Raw genomic sequence first — 19520 nt, forward strand, 5'->3', positions numbered from 1 at the left:
TACTACATTTTTGACAATAAATCCAACTACTGGTATTAGTCATTTTTCGATTGTATAATAAAAATAATACTACTAATAATAATAATGGTAATGATTATAATGATGACGGTGATGTAGACAAATGAATGTAGGGCATATATAACGGGATTTGGTAGCCTGTCAGAAAAGTGTCTGGATCCGTTTCTGAATCTTCATACTGTTCCAAAATACACGCATCAGAAATTTAAGAAAACATTTGTTTCACCAATGGCCGACTAGTGCTTATTTTTGTCTTATTTTTATTTTAGAAAAACCACAGGCCCAAGCAGTCGAAAAGTACGGGATGACACCGATACACTCGTCCCATTTGGGATCATTTGGGCGCGACGGAGAAATCGCTTTGTTCAGTCCGACTTTGTTGCAACAACGAATCAGATCAGTTACGGGTTGCCTAACATCTGGAAAACAACAACTATAACAGCAACAACAACAACAAACAAACAAAATAAAACACAATCAGGTTCTTCTTATTTGATCCCTTTAGATACACAGGTTAGTAAGTAATAAATGGCAATGGTTTATAAGGAACAGAAGCCAAAGTATATTGATTTCATGAAAATATTATAACATGCTTCAAAAACCGGTCAAGATATATCTTTCTATATCGTTCAAGTGCCTCTTGGAAGATCTGCACCAATGACTGCTCTGCATGGACAAAAGTGCAAAGTGGAGTGCAAAAGTTACGTCAATTTCAAATCTCCAACTATGAAGTTCACAATACAAATAAGCGTTGGGAGCACCCAGTGTGTTAGGTGTGACGGCTATTGTGCCGGGTCAGCCATCAAACAAGTAAGAAAAAAGGAAGGAATGTTCATGTCGAGATGGCTGCCATCGTATGCTTTGGAGAACGTCAATCTCTGGGTTCTGGGGGCCTAACATGACCATATTCCCTCCCTGCTTTTGTACTTATCCAGCGATCAAATTGCGCAGGAAATGAGTGGAAATGACTAGAAATTATCATTCTAGTCATACTTAGACCACAGAAAATGATGTCCTCCATTGTAACTTACACCTCGACGTTTGGTATTCTTTGTCTGTTTGTAAAGTTTGTTGCCAAAGGCAGCGTTGCGTGTTTCCCTCCGGAAAGTTTTATTACTAAGGAGGAGGGGAATCTGGCTCTCTGACACCAATAACTGCGAGTGCGATTTTTGCCGGCAGTGAAGTGTACGCATTTCGAACTTCCGCTATGGTTTGTGGGAGGGGTTTGTTGGCTGATTCCGGAAGAAGAATCGAAGCAAGTCCACCAGAAACGGATATCACGCCGAAGATGATAAGAGGCAAAGTACTCTTACTGCTGAACATGTTTTGACCTTGTAACTCACGCTGTAAGGAAATAAAGAAATACTGCTTAAACAAGGTTAGTATACCAGTATTTTAAAAAGGGATAACAATTCTTCATATGAGATCTATATTTCACAATAAAAACATTGTAACGATTCATGAAAATATAATATTTTCTAATTTGCCACAAAAAGTTAAAGCAATTATTCTGAAAACTATGCTTGCCATCGGACCATGTGACCTCCATAGATGGCTATACTCTGTAATAATCTATGAAGAGATTATTACAAAAAAAAAAAACTTTTTGAAAAAAAAAAAAAAAACAGCGTGCATACGCAGGTATATTTTTAATTATATACTATATATTGTATTAGATACTGTATAATAAGTGTACCTACCACTATGACAGGGGCTAGAAGATTTAGCATTTTGGAGACAAATGAGCTTGTGGATAGTCCTGCATTACGAATGACAGTAGGGTAAATCTCTGCGCCCCATATATATATTATGTTGTATGCGACGGCCACGAAAAACCTTGCAACAATAGAAAGTGCAATGCGTATCCAGTGGCCTGTGTGTTCATCTGTAAATTTAAGGAAAAAGAGGGTGAATTTTTTTATATATCATCTGAATAATGCAAATTCGACTTCTTTGTATTTGTCATACTGTAGAATCGTTACGCTCTAGAGCCTGGCCATGGCAGGATCATTTGATTTATTCCGCAAAACATATATATTTTACCAGTTGAATCACAGGATGAATAACACGTCCTCTATCTATACAATATTTTAAATAAATCAGTCAAAACTTAAAATTGCCTTCGCCTGTATAAAGCTCCACAAACGTTGTCGACAGACACAACATGCCACACAGGACCATTGTCAATACAAAAGGTATCTTTCTTCCGTATCGGTTGATAGTAAATAGCACACAATTGGCGGGAAACTCAATCAGACCAACCAGAAAATAGTTGACGAAGATGCTGCCTTCAATATTGCCGCTGTTTAATGAGATACCGAACCAAGTGGCCTCCACTAATCCCCTGTAATAAAACGACCATGTTGTGAAGCAAATCGTATGTTCTAACTAAAAAATTCACTCAGAGAGCGCAGACCTCCGCCAAGGAGCCTGCACTGATAAATTGTAATTGGTAATTGTGGTAATTGAGACCACATCCATTGCACAAGCTCAAAGTCACTGGACCTTTCTTGGTGATTTTTAAATTCTAAATTAAAATTAAAAATCCTCCGAAATTTCTTGGATCCAAAATCAAACCACCTTTAGAGAAGCCAATTTCTAAGCTATCCTGAATATGTCTACAAACCATAAATCTTTAAGTGACGCTGGTGAAAACAAACTATATAGACAGACACACTGACCGGAAAGGAACATAACCTCGGGCCACCAGTGTCGTTTGTGTTTTGTTTAATATTTGCATAATATATTCTATATCACTTTTTCATTGCTGTGAATTTATGTCTTATGTTTGAAGAATTATACAGAACAAACTGTGAAAATATTGGGGTAAGTCAAATTATTCAAATATTACACAAAATATGTGCGTAAGACTAAGTGACGTGACTCAAATATTCCCCTTTTGGGAATGGTTCCACAATTGGGAGGGGGTGGGGTTGAGGGAAGGGGGACGCTCAATACTTACCAGATTAGTGAGAGGAGCACCATATGAAATACCAGTCGAGGAGTCTTCCACAATTCCTTGAGTATCCCCTTAGACTTCTGTGGAACGGCGTCGACTTTGAGATTATCAAATATATCATAAGACTTTATGTGGCGGCCGTTCTGCTGAGCCACTCCCTTTGCGACAAGTTTATCGTCCTCTTTTCGACCTCTGGACAACAGCCATCTGATAGACTCCGGAACAGTCCTAAACCAGATAAACAGTACAGAATGAATAAAGAAAGAAAGAATTGAGGACAGTAAAACCCTTTTTTCAATATTAGGAATCCTGCGTTTTCTTTTAGGTGTAATCGTTACTCTCCGCCCAGAAGAAAAGGCACGTTGAGATCTGTCTTGTAAATGACTTCAACACTTTTTGAGAAATCTGTCAATTCAGAAAGAAACCAAAACCTGATACACAGCATAAGATTATTTTTTTTATAAAATACTTTCCTCTACATTGTTCACGATGTCATCAGATCACCTCGAGCTCGAATATGGCAAAAGTTTGACTTGATCAATAACATGCCGTCGAGCTCAAAACGAAAGACATTAACTAATGTTTTATAAAAAAAAAAAAATATATATATATATATATATTTTTTATTTCTTTATATATATATATATATATATATATATATATATATATATATATATATATATATATATATAAAGAAATAATGCGCTTCGAAGACTAATATGCTTTCTCCCAGCAAAAACGCCACGTTCGGATCACGTGGTTAGCACGTTGCTATCACATTATAACCTCAAAGCAACGTGCTAGCCACGTGATCCAAACGTGACGTGTCTGCTGGGTTTCCTGCTTTATGTAGGCGAGTTTCTGAGGTCCTTTGAAAGTCGCCCTCTTACAGTGAGTGTGAGTGCACGATCATGACAGCTGCATGCTGACTGCAGAAATGTAGCTTTTCAGTTGCCAAAGAATTCAGGGTGAATCTTAGCAAATTTTATAGAATAGCATGCATACCGTTATTATGGTATAAGGATAAACAGTGTAAAGGGAGCTCGCCATAATCCTTACCACGTGTACACTGCAAGCAGTAAGGCAGGTGCAGTTATCGCTGCCTGGAGATAGCGCCAGTGTCGGAGGGCGTAGGCAATACCAGAAGCCCCGCAGCTTCCAGCGGCATAGAAAAAATGCATGATGATCCCAGCGAACATTCTCTTTTTGGGCCCTACGACTTCCATTCCTGGAACAAAAGATGGGAATGTAAATACTCACCATTAAGATATTTTGCATGATAAGTGAGAAGAACAGACCATTCCCAAAAACAAAACACGTGGGTTACTTAATTTTTCATTTTTTTCATTTTTCAAAATTTGCATCAAAAGAACACCACGATTATCAAATTATCAAGAGTGAGCAGATTTGAGCACTGTCTGTGGGGAAACGAAGAAACAAAAAAGAAAGTAAAGGCATGTTAAAGATACCATCTATAAAACCTCAGGCATTTTGCTTCGAAATATGACAGTCCGTTAGTGCAAACCACATGACGTCACTTGCAAACTATATGACGTCACTTACAATCCATATGACGTCACTAGTAAGCCACATCTATGCGTTTTGTCTCCCTAGCTATCAGCTAGAACTTACCAAATAAGAACGACGTTATGTATGCCCCGCTGGAGGATGCTCCGATAAGAAATCTAAACAGGATCGCTGTAACTGCATTTGGCGAAAATGTTGAAGCGAGCCCAGAAGCGCTGAGAAACAGTAAGGCACAGCCCAAAGCGGTGCGACGTCCTAGCCTACAATAAATCCAACGCTTGCAAAATGTAGTTAGGTGTTTGTTGCATTGAAAGCAATGCTTAGAATGGGTGGAATTCTCTAGGTGTCGTATATGAGCCAGATACCTCCAATGGTTTTATTGAAGCCATCCATTTGATGTGATGTAAGCCATTTAATGACCAGATATACCTCATATGTTATCATATCTTATTCATCGTCTTCATATCTTATTTCAATCTGTTGTCTTTTTCATTTCAGTCTTTAAAACGTTAAAAGAACTATGAAATCAGTGTTAATCCACTCCTAAGGGAGCATTCAGATTCTGACATCGTACCAGCTGATTCGATACAACTTAACCAAGCGCACACGTAAATGTATTACCCCCTAGCTGCTGAAGGGGTCGTGACAGAAAATAAAGGCGATTATATTGACTGCACTTTAGCACGGCTTCCTGCAGAGATGGATCGACCAAGCTGGTACGATATCTGAATCTGCTCCCCTTGTTCTAACAATCCAGAAAAAACAAAATGAGTATAATAGCAATGTCCCAAATATTTATAGCAAGGTTGGGATCGACCTTTGCTGAATTTGTTTAAAAATCGCAAATCGCTTCTCAATAGACTAGATTTTCCCCATGTCCCACACATAAAGGTAATAACAAGGTTAATAACTTCACTAATTTACGCAGGAGAAAACGAAAAACCCATTCTTTAAAGTGTCTGTTTTTTAACGCTGTACCTACCTATCTGATAAAAGACCTATCCCAACATTGCCGACCGCCATGCCGACCAGAAATATTACTGCCATTAGAGTCACCAGGCTAGCTTCGTCGCAGACAAGATTGAACTGAAATAAACAGCCGTATTTTAAAAAGGAAAATGCGTATGGAAGTATGAAAAGATTGCTGGGAATTGAATCTGAGAGTGCAGTATTCTAGTCACGAGAAAACGTAAGTGTACATGCATGCGCCAGTGCGCGCAACAGAGAGAGAGAGAGAGAGAGAGAGAACAAAACGAAAAAAAAAAAACAGATGATAGAAATTAACAGCTGAAACTGATTAGTTGAACTTAACCGAAAATATGTTCAATATTAAACGATTCACCCAGTCAATATACATCAGACTAAATTTTCAGTTGACCTAACTGCATCGAAATCAGTTGGCCTTTTAACCAATCCAAACGGTTAACATTTCGGACACACTGCATAATAGTTAAATACCCGAGTGACGAGGTCATTCCCCGCTAGGCATGCTTGTAATTATAAATAAACACTATTCAACAAGTTTGTACATGTAGAATTTAATTACAGATTTTCGTTATTCCAGTCAAATGACCTCAGAACAGTTATTCAACAACCGATCCACACGGTTACCATGTTGACCAATCGACTGGTTGATCAAAAAAAAAAACGAACCGTCGTTTGTTACTGATTTCAAGTCAACCGATTGTATCGGTAGGGTCAATGACCGATTTGTTTAATAGAGTGTAGGTACACACCTCGCTGGCATAAGTTTCCTCCATAACGCTGCGATCAAATTCCCACTCATGACACTTCCCTCTGCTCCCATTAACAACGCTTTCACAAGCAGAAGGCTGTTTGCGGTGCTCGTCACTGAAGAAGTGCTGAATCTGGCTCGTCTGATTACCGCCCGTGTCATTTTGGGGGGAAAAACACCTGCAAGTTATGTACGCCATGGGTTAGAAACATCCATTAAATTGCTACATGATATCTTGTTGGTCAGAATAATTGAAATAGCTTATATCATAGCATTACATATATAATTTGTATATATGCATAACTGGAATCAGCCGTTAACAGCTGCAGTAACTATGGGAGTGAATGTTTTCTTTTTTGGGGAGAGGGGGGAGGCAGGCGTGGTAAGAAATAAAAATTCTGATTCCATGCTCGATTTGTATGCTTGTGAATATACAACACTGGTCAAAAAAGTTGTCCCATTCCCAATGCCATGTGGTTTTGTTACAACAAATGATCACTCCAAAGGTGTCATAAGTGCTGTTTTATCCCAGACACCATATCTAACATGATTTATGGTGCAGTAAATACAAAATAGTGGTGACGATATCCGTATGTTATTTGTTCAAATCCTCAAATCCCTCAAATCCAACGTTTCACTGTGATTTCCAAATATGTGAAGAAATTAAAAAAAACGCCGGCGAATGGCACCAATTTACACACAATTATCATTAGAGTGTTCTAGTTCAAGGTCACGCGTCTAATCGCGAGTGTGCCTACCGCGAACAGCAATTTACTCCTGTAGGCGGCGCGCCAAGCCCTCAACAAGGGTAGCAATTCTGTTTTGTGGGATATTGTCCCAGTCTTCCTAAAGAGCTTGCAGGAGTTGGGCCAGATTTTAGGGGGTTGGTTCTCCTCTGCATTGCAGACTCCAATTCATGCCACAGGTACTCAGTAGGGTTAATATCGGGGCTAAAATGTAGTGGTTCTTTCCTCGGAACATTATGTTTCTACAACAAATCACAAGCCAAACGAGAACTGTGAGTAAATGTGTTGTCATGATAAAGCCTGCAGTTAACCCTGAAGTCAGCTCCTAATGTTAATTGTGTGTAAATTTGGTGACATTTGGTAGTATCTTTTCATTTTAATGGACATTATTTTATCTTTTTGGAAATCACAGGGAAATATCGGATTTGAGGGGCTACATGTTATAAATTTGAATAAACGGTATATATCGGGATATTTTCACCGTTATTTTGTATTTTCTGAACCATTAATTATGTTAGATATGATGTCTGAAATATAAACGAGGCTAGTTGGCCCCAGGGTCGTGGCAAGTTGACACCCTATACAAAAAGTAAGTAAGTATCCCATGTAAATGCATTGAAATACATATTTATGTATTTTTTAATTTATAAAATTGATTTTTGAGAGTCTTTGATGAATAAATAGTTCAAATGAGGCAGATTTATTGAGGTTGTCGTGTACGTCACGTTGTATGTGTTGCAAGATCCAAAATATTTATCCAAAATAATAAAATTTGTTTTTATTACGAATAAATTAATAATGGTATAAAACAGGTTTTTAATGAATGAAAACGAATAATACATTTTCATTTTAAAAGAAACTAACAAAGTCAGTGTAAAACTGGTAATTATTAAATAAAATCATTGAGTTTGTTTTGACAGTGGTCTGTAGCTCTGTTACAAGGATTGTTGGCAATATGTTGGTCCATCTTGCCCCGAGTCAAGGGTGCCAACTTGCCCCGGGTGCACATTTTTAATTTTAAAGGATTGTAGCCATTTATGGTGCTAGACTGAACAACGATGATACATTTCTGTGAAATTTGAAACAATGAGCTTCAGTTTGATGTCCTATGCATATACTTTATTCGATAAAAAGCTTATGAAAATAGATTTTTTAAAAAAGTCTCTTTTATAAAGTTACTTTAAGATGCTAAATTATTTCATTTGGACTCACTTCCTAAATAAAACTTGCTTTCTTAGCACTATTGGATACGGTCACTTTACAAAAAGATGTGATCAATTATTTTACCCCATACTTACTTTTTTCATTAATTGATGGGGGGGGGGGGGGGGGGGGCAACTTACCCCGGGGTCCAACTAGCCTCGGTATCCCCTAATTATTGTCATGTTAATGTGTCTAAAACATAATGTTAAAGCTTTGAAGAACACGTTTTGTTTTCTCATCCTCAGACTGCAGGCCTTATAAACGGATTGGGGGTTTACTATCACTACCCGCAGATCTTTTAGCACTAACGCCCATATTAGCCATTAAACCCACGGATTAACCAATACACCGTGCAATTATTTAACACCAACAAAGTAATACCTAGCACTAACATGCATTCGCTCTGGTAGTGCTGATTAATTTGTGAGTTATGTGGTTAATATGGGTGTTAGTGCTACAAGATCTGCGGATAATATTAGTAAACGCCTAATCCGTTTATAAGGCTTGGGACTGGCCAAACAAGAACTTTTTCGTTCCTCTCACAATAAAGCCCCTCACCCCCACCTACCCCCCCCCCCCCCACCCCCCACCCCGTCCAAACCCACCCCGGTCGTCAACTCACCTGTGTTCCGGCGTGTACCCCACGAATGGCACAGATGCATACTGCAAGGAAGCAAGGGTACTACACAGACAAAATAGGGGGAACACACGGAGCTGGAACCTTCCAAAATCACCCATCTGTTCAAATATGTCGTCCAGTTGAGTTTGCTTTTCCGCCGTGGCATCACTTCTTGCAGTGGAAGGTTTTTGCTTTTCCAATTTCTCCATGGTCTTTCAAGATATGTCGGACTATACTTTTATCGATCGCAATTCAAAATGGACGAACGAATAATTTGCGCTGCCGCAAGCGATGTGAGACAATTCGGACAGCTTCCAGACAACAAGGCAGTCAGCAAATGCCACTTGTACCGCAGATCTTTGGGATTTCATCCAATCCTACCCTTGGTGTTTTTTCCTATCTCACAAAATTGACCAATTGGCCAATCACTCTTCGGTAGGCCAAACTTTAAACCAATCAACGCGCAGTATTTTTCTCACGCCTTGGGCTTGCTTCACGAAAATCTTAAGACTGCTGAGTGTTAATTTTACTACGATGGCAGGTTGAATTACTATAGTGAGCAAAAATCGGCGATCCATGTAGGCCACTCCTGCACCCGTCTGAATCATTATGTAGGAGTCCATGTACCTCCCTACCCAGGTTCTTCTAATATTTTACAGTTCCAACTCTTAAGTCCTCTTTATTAGGTCCAAACATTCAGCATTTATGCACATTATCTACAGGGAATCTACCTGCATGCCACAGTGGCAGCAACTCATTTAAATACTTATTGCAATGCAAAAGATAACAAGTGAGAGTTTCTACTTATCAGGTATACCTATACAGAGGATGATAAACATTCATTCAAGACTGAAGCAAGGTGAATGATAATATGCTGACTGAATATATAAGCATAATATGCAAATGAGTGAGTTCACCACATGCATTTAGTATGAATATTTATCATCCTCTGTCTTTCACCATTACTTTGTACAGGTGACATTCGTCCCCAGTACTCCGACTAACCTTAACCTGTACTAAATAGGACCCCGGACTACCATTTCTAGGAGCACCATTTCTGTCACACCGGCTCGTTAGATATTCTTGTGAAACGCACTTTAGTCAGGATGGTAGTCCCAGAACTGACTTAAGACTTTCTCTGTAACAGGACTCAGGCCTTACCACCATGATGTTCGGTATGGCAAACAATAGCACTGTCCGCCGCGTGGGCGTTTATTAGCGGTTGTGAACGAACTAAAAAAAGAACGTTTGACGAAAAAATGATAAATGGTGGCAGTGGGTACCCTTTACGCTTCCTTAATTTTTTTCGGCATGGATGTCGTGATCTATTTATTTATTTATTTATTTTTTATTTATTTGTTGTTGGGGAGCTACAAGGTGTGACAGTGCAAAGGCCTACTACACAAAACAGTCTTGCCACGCTGAGCTGTTTGTATTTGGGTACATCGTCTTCCGCTGGCTTATTTTTCGGTTGTTTGTATCAGTTAGATAACTGACGGGCTTCCAACTCAGCTGCATTCTTTGTCTTCGAAGCATGACTTCATCAGTTTCCAAAGTGTTTTTGATAAGATCAATTTTACTACCAGTTCAAACTGGTCCGGAGGAGTTTCGTCTAGCCTGAACCGTATTGGTAACAATATCGTAAGTAAATGCACCTGGATATTTTGTGAGTGTTCTGCAAGATCTTATATTGCTGAGGCAGCTAGCTACAGTATATCAACAGAACTCATTTTGAACGCTAATTAAAAAAAAAAAAATCATATGATAGGCCTACCCTTTGGAAATATTATAAGGGCAACTTCATTGTCTTTTCAAATAAATTCAACTACTGATATTGATCATTTTTCAATTGTATAATAAGAATAATACTAATAATAATGATGATGATCATTATAATCATGATGTTGATGGGGATGTAGACAAATGCATGTAGGCATATATAACGGGAATCTTCATACTGTTCCAAAAAGGCACGCATCAGAAATATAAGAAAACATTTGTTTCGCCAATCGTCGACTAGAGCTTATTTTTGTCTTATAAGAAAAACCACGGCCCAAGCAGTCGAAATGCACGGAATGACACCGATACACTCGTCCCATTTGGGATCATTTGGGTGCGACGGAGAAATCGCTTTATTCAGTTCGACTATGTTGCAACAACGACTCAGATCAGTTCCGGGTTGCCTAACATCTGGAAAACAGCAGCAACAACACCAACAGCAAACAAACAAAATAAACGGGACAAGGTGCTTCATGAAAATATTATAACCTGCTTCAAAAAAAAAAAAAATAAAAAAAAAAAAAATAATAATAATAATAATAATAATAATAATAATAATAAAATAAATAAATAAATAAATGAATAAATAAATAAAAAAATAAATAAAAATAAAAATAAAAACCCCGAGTAGGACGTATGGATTGGTTAGTGACATTAACGTTTGTTGCCAACCGGTCAAGATATACATTTCTACATCGTTCAAGTACCTCTTGAAGCGCATTCAGAACAGTGGACTAACACATCCGCGGATGAAATATGGCGACCCACTGAAAAGCTTGCCGCTTAATTCCCAATTAGACACTGACTAGATTCCCATCGGGGATTAGGCAACAAGCGTTCAAGTGGGTCGGCCATATTTGACCCGTGGATTTGTTAGTTTACTGTTCTGAATGCGCTCTTGGAAGATCCGCACCAATGACTGCCCAGAATGGTCTGCAGGCCAGTTCTCCAGTGACCCCCACCAACGACTCACCCACAGCACGGCTCTCTCAACACCTTGTGATTGCTGAAGTTGCGACAATTTCAAATCTCCAACTATAAAAGTTCACAATGCAATAGGTTTTAATTCATGTCGGGTAGAAGTTGGGAAACATTAGCGTTGTAGCTTTTCACCGACAGGGAATCACCAAATAATACTTATATATGAACTCTAAACAGTAACAGTAAAGAAAACAGTAAATGAAGACAGACATTTACTATGAAAAATATCTAAATATTAGTCATAATTTAATCTGATATTTTTCATTTTCGTTTAAAGTTTTCAATCTCTTGGAAAAAACAGTCTCGCCATCTTCAATTGATTTTCTGCGTGACTGGGCTAAATCAATTTGTAGTAGGTTAAAATAAAGAGCTTTTTCGCGTCGTTCGTTACACTCGTCCGTAACGAAACTCTGTCAGAGAACCAGAATGACAACTTTCAAATTTTAGTCAGAAATTTAGCCTGGCTATTACGTAAGATCTAAACGCTCGACACCGACAGTTGTCCGAAACATGATTGGTTCACTGAACTAAAACCGAACTTTGGAAGCCCCCCCCCCCCCCCCACACACACACACACACACCGCAGCGAGGCGTATCTACACAAATAAGCGTAGTTCACGATGTAAAAAAAAAGGCCAGCGCAACTTAAAATTCTTCATACGCATCGTTTCACATCCTTTCAAGCTGAAATGAATTTTAACATAGGTTCCTTAATTTATCCAAACAATAGCAAGATGTCTATGTCGCAACACCTCTTTATTTGAGACTAAAAAGTGCTCATACACGCGATTCTATCATTAGACCAAACAAATCTGATATATTGTTAATCGTTTTATTTTCATATCCAGAACTTGACGTATTTTTGTTTAAATTTTGCTAGTACTATTATTATTTTACTTTATATCACTTTTAAAATTTTGGACATAACCCAATTTCTGATGTATATTTCCAAATATATTAGTTTAAAAAATCATTCTTTTTATATGTGATTTTATCCAGTTGATCTCTGATTAACTGTTCTTGGTCCATTCGTGTAGGTAGGTTGTCCCCCCCACACACTTTTACATCAAAGAATGTAATATGCACAAGAACGAGGGGTGGAGGAGGGAGACTGAAGTGTTCTGGTACTTTTGGAAGTCAAATGTGCCCTTAAAATCATTTTAAACATATCTTAAAAGATATCACATCATATTCAAAAATTAATTGAATGTTTTTTCTGAATAGTAACACCTCTTCAACATGAAATTTGCTTCCCACAACATCTTTTAAGACGCTCCTAAAGTGGCCATCCTTGTTTGTCTATTTCAACAGGTACAACTGCTAACGTGTATCTGTGTCCTTGTGTGGATTACATCACTGCCATCACCCTGAAACCTTGACCTCTGTCAGTTGTCACCAGATGCCCATATTTTGGTGTCACGCTCCATTGTAACGCTCTATTGTGATGCTCCATCGTGACTCTATTGTGACGCTCCTTTGTTACTTATTGATCCAATGTCACGTAGGCTGATTTACTGATTCTGTATCACACTCACCTAATGGAAAAAATATAAGAAGAAAAACTTATTAAAATTGTTCTTTAACTATTATCTTATCTAATACATTACAAATAAATGAAATATTGTGGAAGACAGAGATATTACACAAAATGGGTGTATGCATCTTTGCTGTGACTCAAGAGTCACTTTTTTGTGGAATGAATGAAACAGAATGAAAGTACAAATCATATTTGACAATTTCTATTATTTATTATTCATTTCTTTATCTATCTTTCTATTTTATCACCTGCTCCTCTATGTTTTTTCTTCTTCTTTTTCTTTTTGTCATTCTCGGGATTAGCTTCAAAATATTTGTCTCGGAGTCTCTCCTTGTAAAGCATTTCTGGGATGTGAGCTGCATCAAGAAGCTCTGTGTCCTGAACATAAAATGTACACAATAGACAGAAAGTGTCCAACACAAAGTTTTCTCTTCAATTTTATGAATTTTATCCCGTGTCACTTCCATAAAATGATACCTTTTTTTTTTCCTTCCCTTTCTTTTTAATAATATTTAAGGATCACAGTACAAAATTTCTGACCCAGTGACGCATTGAGTCACTGTTACACTGACCCAGTATATGTGAAATTTCAAAAATGGATTATTACATTATGATACTAGGGGGGCAAAATTGGATATTGCTTGGAACTGTTTAATTTCGCAGGTAATACCATGCCTGTTTTTTTAGACCTCGGAGTTATACCTCTCCCATATACCTCTCCCTTACTTCCCTACATTTCTGCATAGTTATAAGTCGTCTGGACATTTTCAAGGTAATAGTCTGTTCACAATTAGAGATCAGTTTTAGACAAGGGTGGGAGGGGACCATCTCTTCTGTGTAACTGAAAAAAAAATTAATTAAAGTATTGATAGCGTCTCAAACTTAAACATATGATCAAAAAGCTTAGAAAAAAAAAAAAAATTGGCAGAAGCCCACAAGAATACAAGACAATATGATTCTTTAAAAGCAAATTTGATCAAATATTAAAAAAAAAAAAATATGTGTAATACTCACTCAGGTCTGTAAACAGGAAGCCAGTAGACAAGATGGCCGCCAAGTTTGAGGAACTTGGCCGCGAAGTTGAGGAGGTCTTTCACTATGTCCTGCAGCTGGTAGTCTGACTTCTGGCTCCCAGCATATGATGTCTGTCTACAGAATAATAACAGAAAATCTGATTTTGTGCTTGGGATTAGGTGTGACTAGAAATTGCTAGGTGTGACTTGATATTGTGTTAGATGTGAATTTCTAAAGTAAACCATTCCATTGAGTCTTTTCTATACTTTTTTTTTATAGCCATGAGTATCAATTTTCAAACTCTGAAATGTAAGTGATGCCCTTCAAGTTGGAAAATGAAGGCTTTCCCTGCTTGAAAGACATCATTTTTTTTTCATCAAGACTTACTTTTCACAAACATCATGCCCCTTCTCTACCATATCTATATCTTCATCCTCCTGTGCTTGAATTTTATTTTCTGGGTTTCTCTTCTTGCTGTCTATTTTTACGGTGTATTCACGAATACCATATGGAGCTGGAAAATGGGGGTTAAATATGCTTATATTCCAAATGTTCCCTTTAAACATCAGATATTTACATTGTCACTTGTGATTTAAAATAAAAGAGTAAAAAGAAAGCATGACAAAATTAGGAAATTTCACTTAAAATTATACTAAACCACACTGTGTAAATAATACTTAAATCAGTTTAGAGAGAGAGAGAGAGAGAGAAGGAGAGGGCATTATGATGGCAATCTAACATCATGTACATTACACAAATAACAAATCTTCAAAATTTTAAAACTGAAATGTCTTCACCCCTGATTATACTCACGATCAGTGACAATGGCATCAAATAAGGAGCTCCGTCGCCACATAGCATGTTTTGAAGCATCACCCACTAGGACGTCCAGGTAGAGGTCCTCCAAACCGTACTGTCTCAGATTGGCCAGAAAATTCTCATCAGGACCTCGAAACTTCTTCTTGTGACTGCTTGATTTCCCTGTAACAGATGACTCTTCATAACAAACATTGCTAAAACCTTTAACATGGTTATCAGTATGCCTCCAATAAATACTATTTTTATTACTTTTTTTTCTAAACCAATGGTATGAAAAATTACTGTATTTCATTTTTTTATAACTATTTTTGAGCTCCTTTTAACTAGAGCCAAATGCATGTACCCGTCAGGCTATCGCAGTGCTAATATCTCAAAAGGGTACTATAAAGGAGAGACACCCCTGCACTTAGTACAACCCACACACCCCACAGTCAATAATTATAGGCAGTGCCACTTAAAGTGAGTAGTTTATTTCATACAGCAGACCTCACAGAAGCAAGAAGTAAGAATTTAGGAAGATCTACTGGTACAAAAGAGGACATAAAATTATTTGAACCTTACGTACAGTTACACTTGTGTAAACAAGCAAGTCAAATAAAGCATATGAGTACAGATATCCTCCTTTGTAGTACTCAAATCGTCTCCCGTCACAGGCACAATACAGAAAACTAATGCACTTTATGTAAAGAAAGAGCACATGATTGTTCTTACCAAATCCATGGATAATCTTGTAGTCTATGTCTGTGCCAGTGACGTAAGCCCCGTAGTGTGCACAGGCCACCAGTAGACTACCTGGGAAGGAGAAACTAATGAGTTATGTGTATGTTTTAACACATGAATTTTTTTTCTTCTCAGTTCATTTGGCTGTAGCTGGACAGAGGTACCTTTTACTATATATGAAAGTGTATTAAAAAAAAGGCATATAGCTTTTTATTTGGGGGGGGGGGGGGGCAAGGAGTACAAAATTAATTATACAATGTCTAAAATACTGAAGATTTTCAACTGAAATTTACAAAGGTTTACCAAAATATGGGCAAAATGTGTATTAAAAATACAACAGCAGATTGCTTGGAGTACAGGCTATTGAATAATGGTTGATAACATTTGAAATAATAATAAAAAAAAAAATGTCAGAGAAGCAGCTCCCTAAAAGTTCACAAAATATTTTATCTTACAAACATGACAAATATCAAGAGGGGAGATAATCAAGCTGAACTGGCTATAAACAGTACATCAGACTTAACCCCAGATGGTCGGAGAATAAGGGAAGATTACACATTAAATAGTGTACAACATGGGTCAGAAAATAGATGAATGGGGCATTTAAGATTAGATGTCTCACCTGTTCCCACAAAGGGGTCCAGCACCCAGCTGCCGGGTCCAGCCAGGGCCAGGTTGGACACCAGGAGGGACAGTCTGGCATCCATGCTGGTATTGCCTGATTGGTGACAAAAACATAAAAATAAATAAATAAATAAATAAATAAATAAATAAATAAAGAAACATTAATAAAAATAATTATTGAAATAATTAAGGCCGCATGGATCAAATATGGCGACCCACTTAAGAGTTTGTTGTCTAAACCCTCAATAGACACTGAACAGATGCCGAGCGGGGATTACACATCAAGCATCTAAGACTTGTTAGTCAGCTGTTGTAAATTTGGCCTTACTGCAGCTAAATGGAGTTCCATTGTGTAAAAAATATTATATTGAATCTCATAGATATACTGGGAACAATCCTCTACAACTGGCATAATACTGGATAAGTCACATATATGCCGATAATAGCAAAAAGTTTAAGAATAATCTATTTATTATTTAGGACAGACTCCAATTGTTGAACTGGTGTTATTCTATGGTTCAGAAGATGTAAGACAAGAGATTACACATTTTTAGCACTGTCTTGATGACAACCCTGTACCAACATGAACAACTGTTACAGTGCTTTTTATTTTTAACGTTAGTTTTCACACCTTGGACTGTTGCTGTCTCACCTATGTAATGTCTTTTTTTGAGATCATATCTTTGTACTAAATGTTTCTGTCCATCAGCTACCTGAAATGTCACCAAGAATCATATTTAAATATCATATCATATCAAACATAATTCAGCATAATTTATGCAACATAAACCAGCATAATTATTTATTTCTAACAATATATTCGAGCATTTTCCTCTTTAACCATTTTCATGAAATAATAAATAAATTAATGAATTTAATTAATGAAAAAATGAAAGCATAAATAAATAAATAAATAAATAAATAAATAAATAAATAAATAAATAAATAAATATTAAGTAATTAGGAAAGAAATACATAAACTAGCATAATTATTTATTTCTAACAATATATTCGAGCATTTTCCTCTTTAACCATTTTCATGAAATAATAAATAAATTAATGAATTTAATTAATGAAAAAATGAAAGCATAAATAAATAAATAAATATTAAGTAATTAGGAAAGAAATACTTGAGTAAATAAATGAATGAATGAATGAGTGAATGAACAAGTGGATAAATAAACAAAAAAATGAATTCATAAATAAATAAATAAAACAAAGTTTACCCATGTCCCAAAGTACAGTTTCTTGGCCACGGGTTTAGTCCCTTGAGATCCGTAGTATTCCAGGAAATAAAAGGAGACGTCTGGAGACGACAGGTTCACAGGACCCTGCAGGTCTAAGTTTGCGTGCTCTGCCAACTCCTGGAAACATTCAGTGATAACATCTTTCTGTTATTTTTGGGAAGATAAAACTACAAATTAATTTACATACAATTAATACATTAATTATTATCTACATGGCTTATGGAAATATAAGGTCTAGTTGCATTGCTTCAAATTGTTTCCATGGAGCACATATTACAAACTATCTAGTAAACAATATTATATAATTAATTCATCTATTTCAGTTTTTGTTTAAAAAAAAATCACTGTCTGAAAAGGCACTTACCTGCAATCTTTTTGGTATTGTTTGAAAATCCTGCTTGAGGTTGTATGATTCAATGTTGATCTTAAATGACTTGCTAGGTGAACAGTAAGCTTCCTGTAAAAATACAACATAATAACTTTGTGGCAAATAGCACTTGGAATTTGTAAATAATTTTTTACCATTATAAAAAACACTGTAACAGTGCTAGAGTTATGGCCACTCAAAATTTAAGGAGAGAAAATCTAAATATTTGACATGTTTACACATGTTTACAACTGAGAAAAACAATACTCTAACAACTCATGTAGAAATGAATCATATAATATCATCAGCACATTAGATACAGATTGATAAGTCACCTTAAAAGTATCTTTAAGCTGTTTTATATTCTGGTATAACTCTTCCCTTGATGTTCCCTCTGCCCAGTAATTATATACACTCCTGAAAATATCACAGATAAACATGTATATATACTTGCTTCCACTATGCACATATGAATTTACAATCTATAAACTGGTTTTTGAATGCTATGTTTCATAATTTAAGCAGAGATGAAAGTTAACCTTTTTAATTCCAAAAATGCAAGCAAGCTTGCATATCTTGAAATAAATAAATAAATAAAATTGAAACATGTATACTGTATCATTACAAACATACCTAACAAGTACTGTTCTGCTAGTAATTTGTTTTGCTTGCTTCTCATTTTCAAGAGTTACAACAATGAATGGATCCTAAAATGAAACAAATCTCACTTCAATATACAAAAAGTTTATAGATACATGTAACAAATGGTTTTCTAATTTGAAATGATATTTATGTCCTTGGGAAAAAGAAAAGAAAAAGACATATGAATATTGATCACTGGACGTATTGAAGTATGTTCTAAATATGCTAGAGATATATGGATCCATCAATATTTTAATATCAAAATAAATCAAAACAGTTTGGTATGCGAGCACATTCATTAATTGCAGCAGTTGCATGTACTATTAACTGCATGTAAGCCAGCCATTGATTTTCACTAGCAAAGATTTTAATTCGCCAAAATTCAAGTTGGGTGTTCCAGACTTTTTTTATTAAGATGATATACAGAGATTCATACCTGAAAATATTTTATGCAGAGCCAATATTGAGCAGAATGGTTTTACGGAATTCTGTTAATTAAAATGAAATTGAATTTTATACCTGCTTGTCGTACGATTTTGGATCAAAACCGAGCTGAATACTGAAGTAGTCCGCTACTGCTTTAAGTTCCTAAAAGACCGAAAAATACATGTTTGTTACAAACCAGTTCCTATAACAATGCCGAATAACTTGGACGAAAGAAAACATTCGACGTCTAGAGAAGGTGAAATAAATTTTTACATGCAGAGAAAAAAATCATCAAATATACAGTATCCAAAACAAACCATGAATTAATATTTTGGTGGTATTTAACGTTTGTGTTATATTAAAAAGCACTCACAGGTAGTTTGAAATCGACTAAATCGTTTACAAAATGAAAAATAAATCTCTTTCCCACGTTTCCACTGGGCGCAGACATATTGGCGTTCTTGAGGATTGTGGGATAGACAATATATGTTTTACTGAAAATGCCCTTAGTAGATTTCCCCAAAATTAAAGAAAATCCTGAACGAATATCTATCATA

The 19520-nt window shown here is 36.5% G+C and overlaps 2 protein-coding genes across 2 annotated transcripts; both read right to left on the reverse strand.

The window, feature by feature from the left end:
* Positions 1–485: 485 nt before the first annotated feature.
* LOC106151395 (organic cation transporter protein) lies at positions 486–9503 on the reverse strand. The gene is made up of 9 exons (XM_086994414.1): positions 8811–9503; positions 6241–6418; positions 5487–5590; positions 4610–4764; positions 4037–4205; positions 2981–3205; positions 2139–2362; positions 1719–1903; positions 486–1362 (listed from the first exon to the last, which is right to left on the reverse strand). Exons 1-9 carry the CDS (start codon positions 9014–9016, stop codon positions 1135–1137), a joined length of 1674 nt encoding a protein of 557 aa, XP_086850540.1. The 5' UTR covers positions 9017–9503; the 3' UTR covers positions 486–1134.
* A 2801-nt stretch (positions 9504–12304) lies between these two features.
* Positions 12305–19518, reverse strand: LOC106151778 (tRNA (guanine(10)-N(2))-methyltransferase TRMT11). Its single transcript, XM_086994669.1, has 15 exons — positions 19337–19518; positions 19057–19125; positions 18529–18602; positions 18231–18312; positions 17893–17985; positions 17508–17645; positions 16934–16994; positions 16280–16375; positions 15649–15729; positions 14932–15099; positions 14506–14632; positions 14119–14253; positions 13831–13945; positions 13353–13482; positions 12305–13102 (listed from the first exon to the last, which is right to left on the reverse strand). Exons 1-15 carry the CDS (start codon positions 19412–19414, stop codon positions 13065–13067), a joined length of 1485 nt encoding a protein of 494 aa, XP_086850795.1. The 5' UTR covers positions 19415–19518; the 3' UTR covers positions 12305–13064.
* Between the last annotated feature and the right edge of the window lie 2 nt (positions 19519–19520).

This window comes from Lingula anatina, chromosome 8 (assembly GCF_051362555.1).
Source record: "Lingula anatina isolate TDL-2025a chromosome 8, LinAna3.0, whole genome shotgun sequence".
Taxonomy (NCBI): Eukaryota; Metazoa; Brachiopoda; class Lingulata; order Lingulida; family Lingulidae; genus Lingula; species Lingula anatina.

Bases quoted from the DNA above. Each gene is read 5' to 3' on its own strand.
- LOC106151395 (XM_086994414.1), bottom strand. From the start codon at position 9,016: ATGGAGAAATTGGAAAAGCAAAAACCTTCCACTGCAAGAAGTGATGCC. The intron at 4,206-4,609 runs GTAAGTTCTAGC...CTTTTGTTCCAG, and splicing joins CATAACGTCGTTCTTATTTG to GAATGGAAGTCGTAGGGCCC. The intron at 1,904-2,138 runs GCAATTTTAAGT...TTAAATTTACAG, and splicing joins GGAGCTTTATACAGGCGAAG to ATGAACACACAGGCCACTGG.
- LOC106151778 (XM_086994669.1), bottom strand. From the start codon at position 19,414: ATGTCTGCGCCCAGTGGAAACGTGGGAAAGAGATTTATTTTTCATTTT. The intron at 17,986-18,230 runs GTGACTTATCAA...GTATTTTTACAG, and splicing joins AGCTTAAAGATACTTTTAAG to GAAGCTTACTGTTCACCTAG. The intron at 14,633-14,931 runs GTGAGTATAATC...CCCATTTTCCAG, and splicing joins TGATGCCATTGTCACTGATC to CTCCATATGGTATTCGTGAA.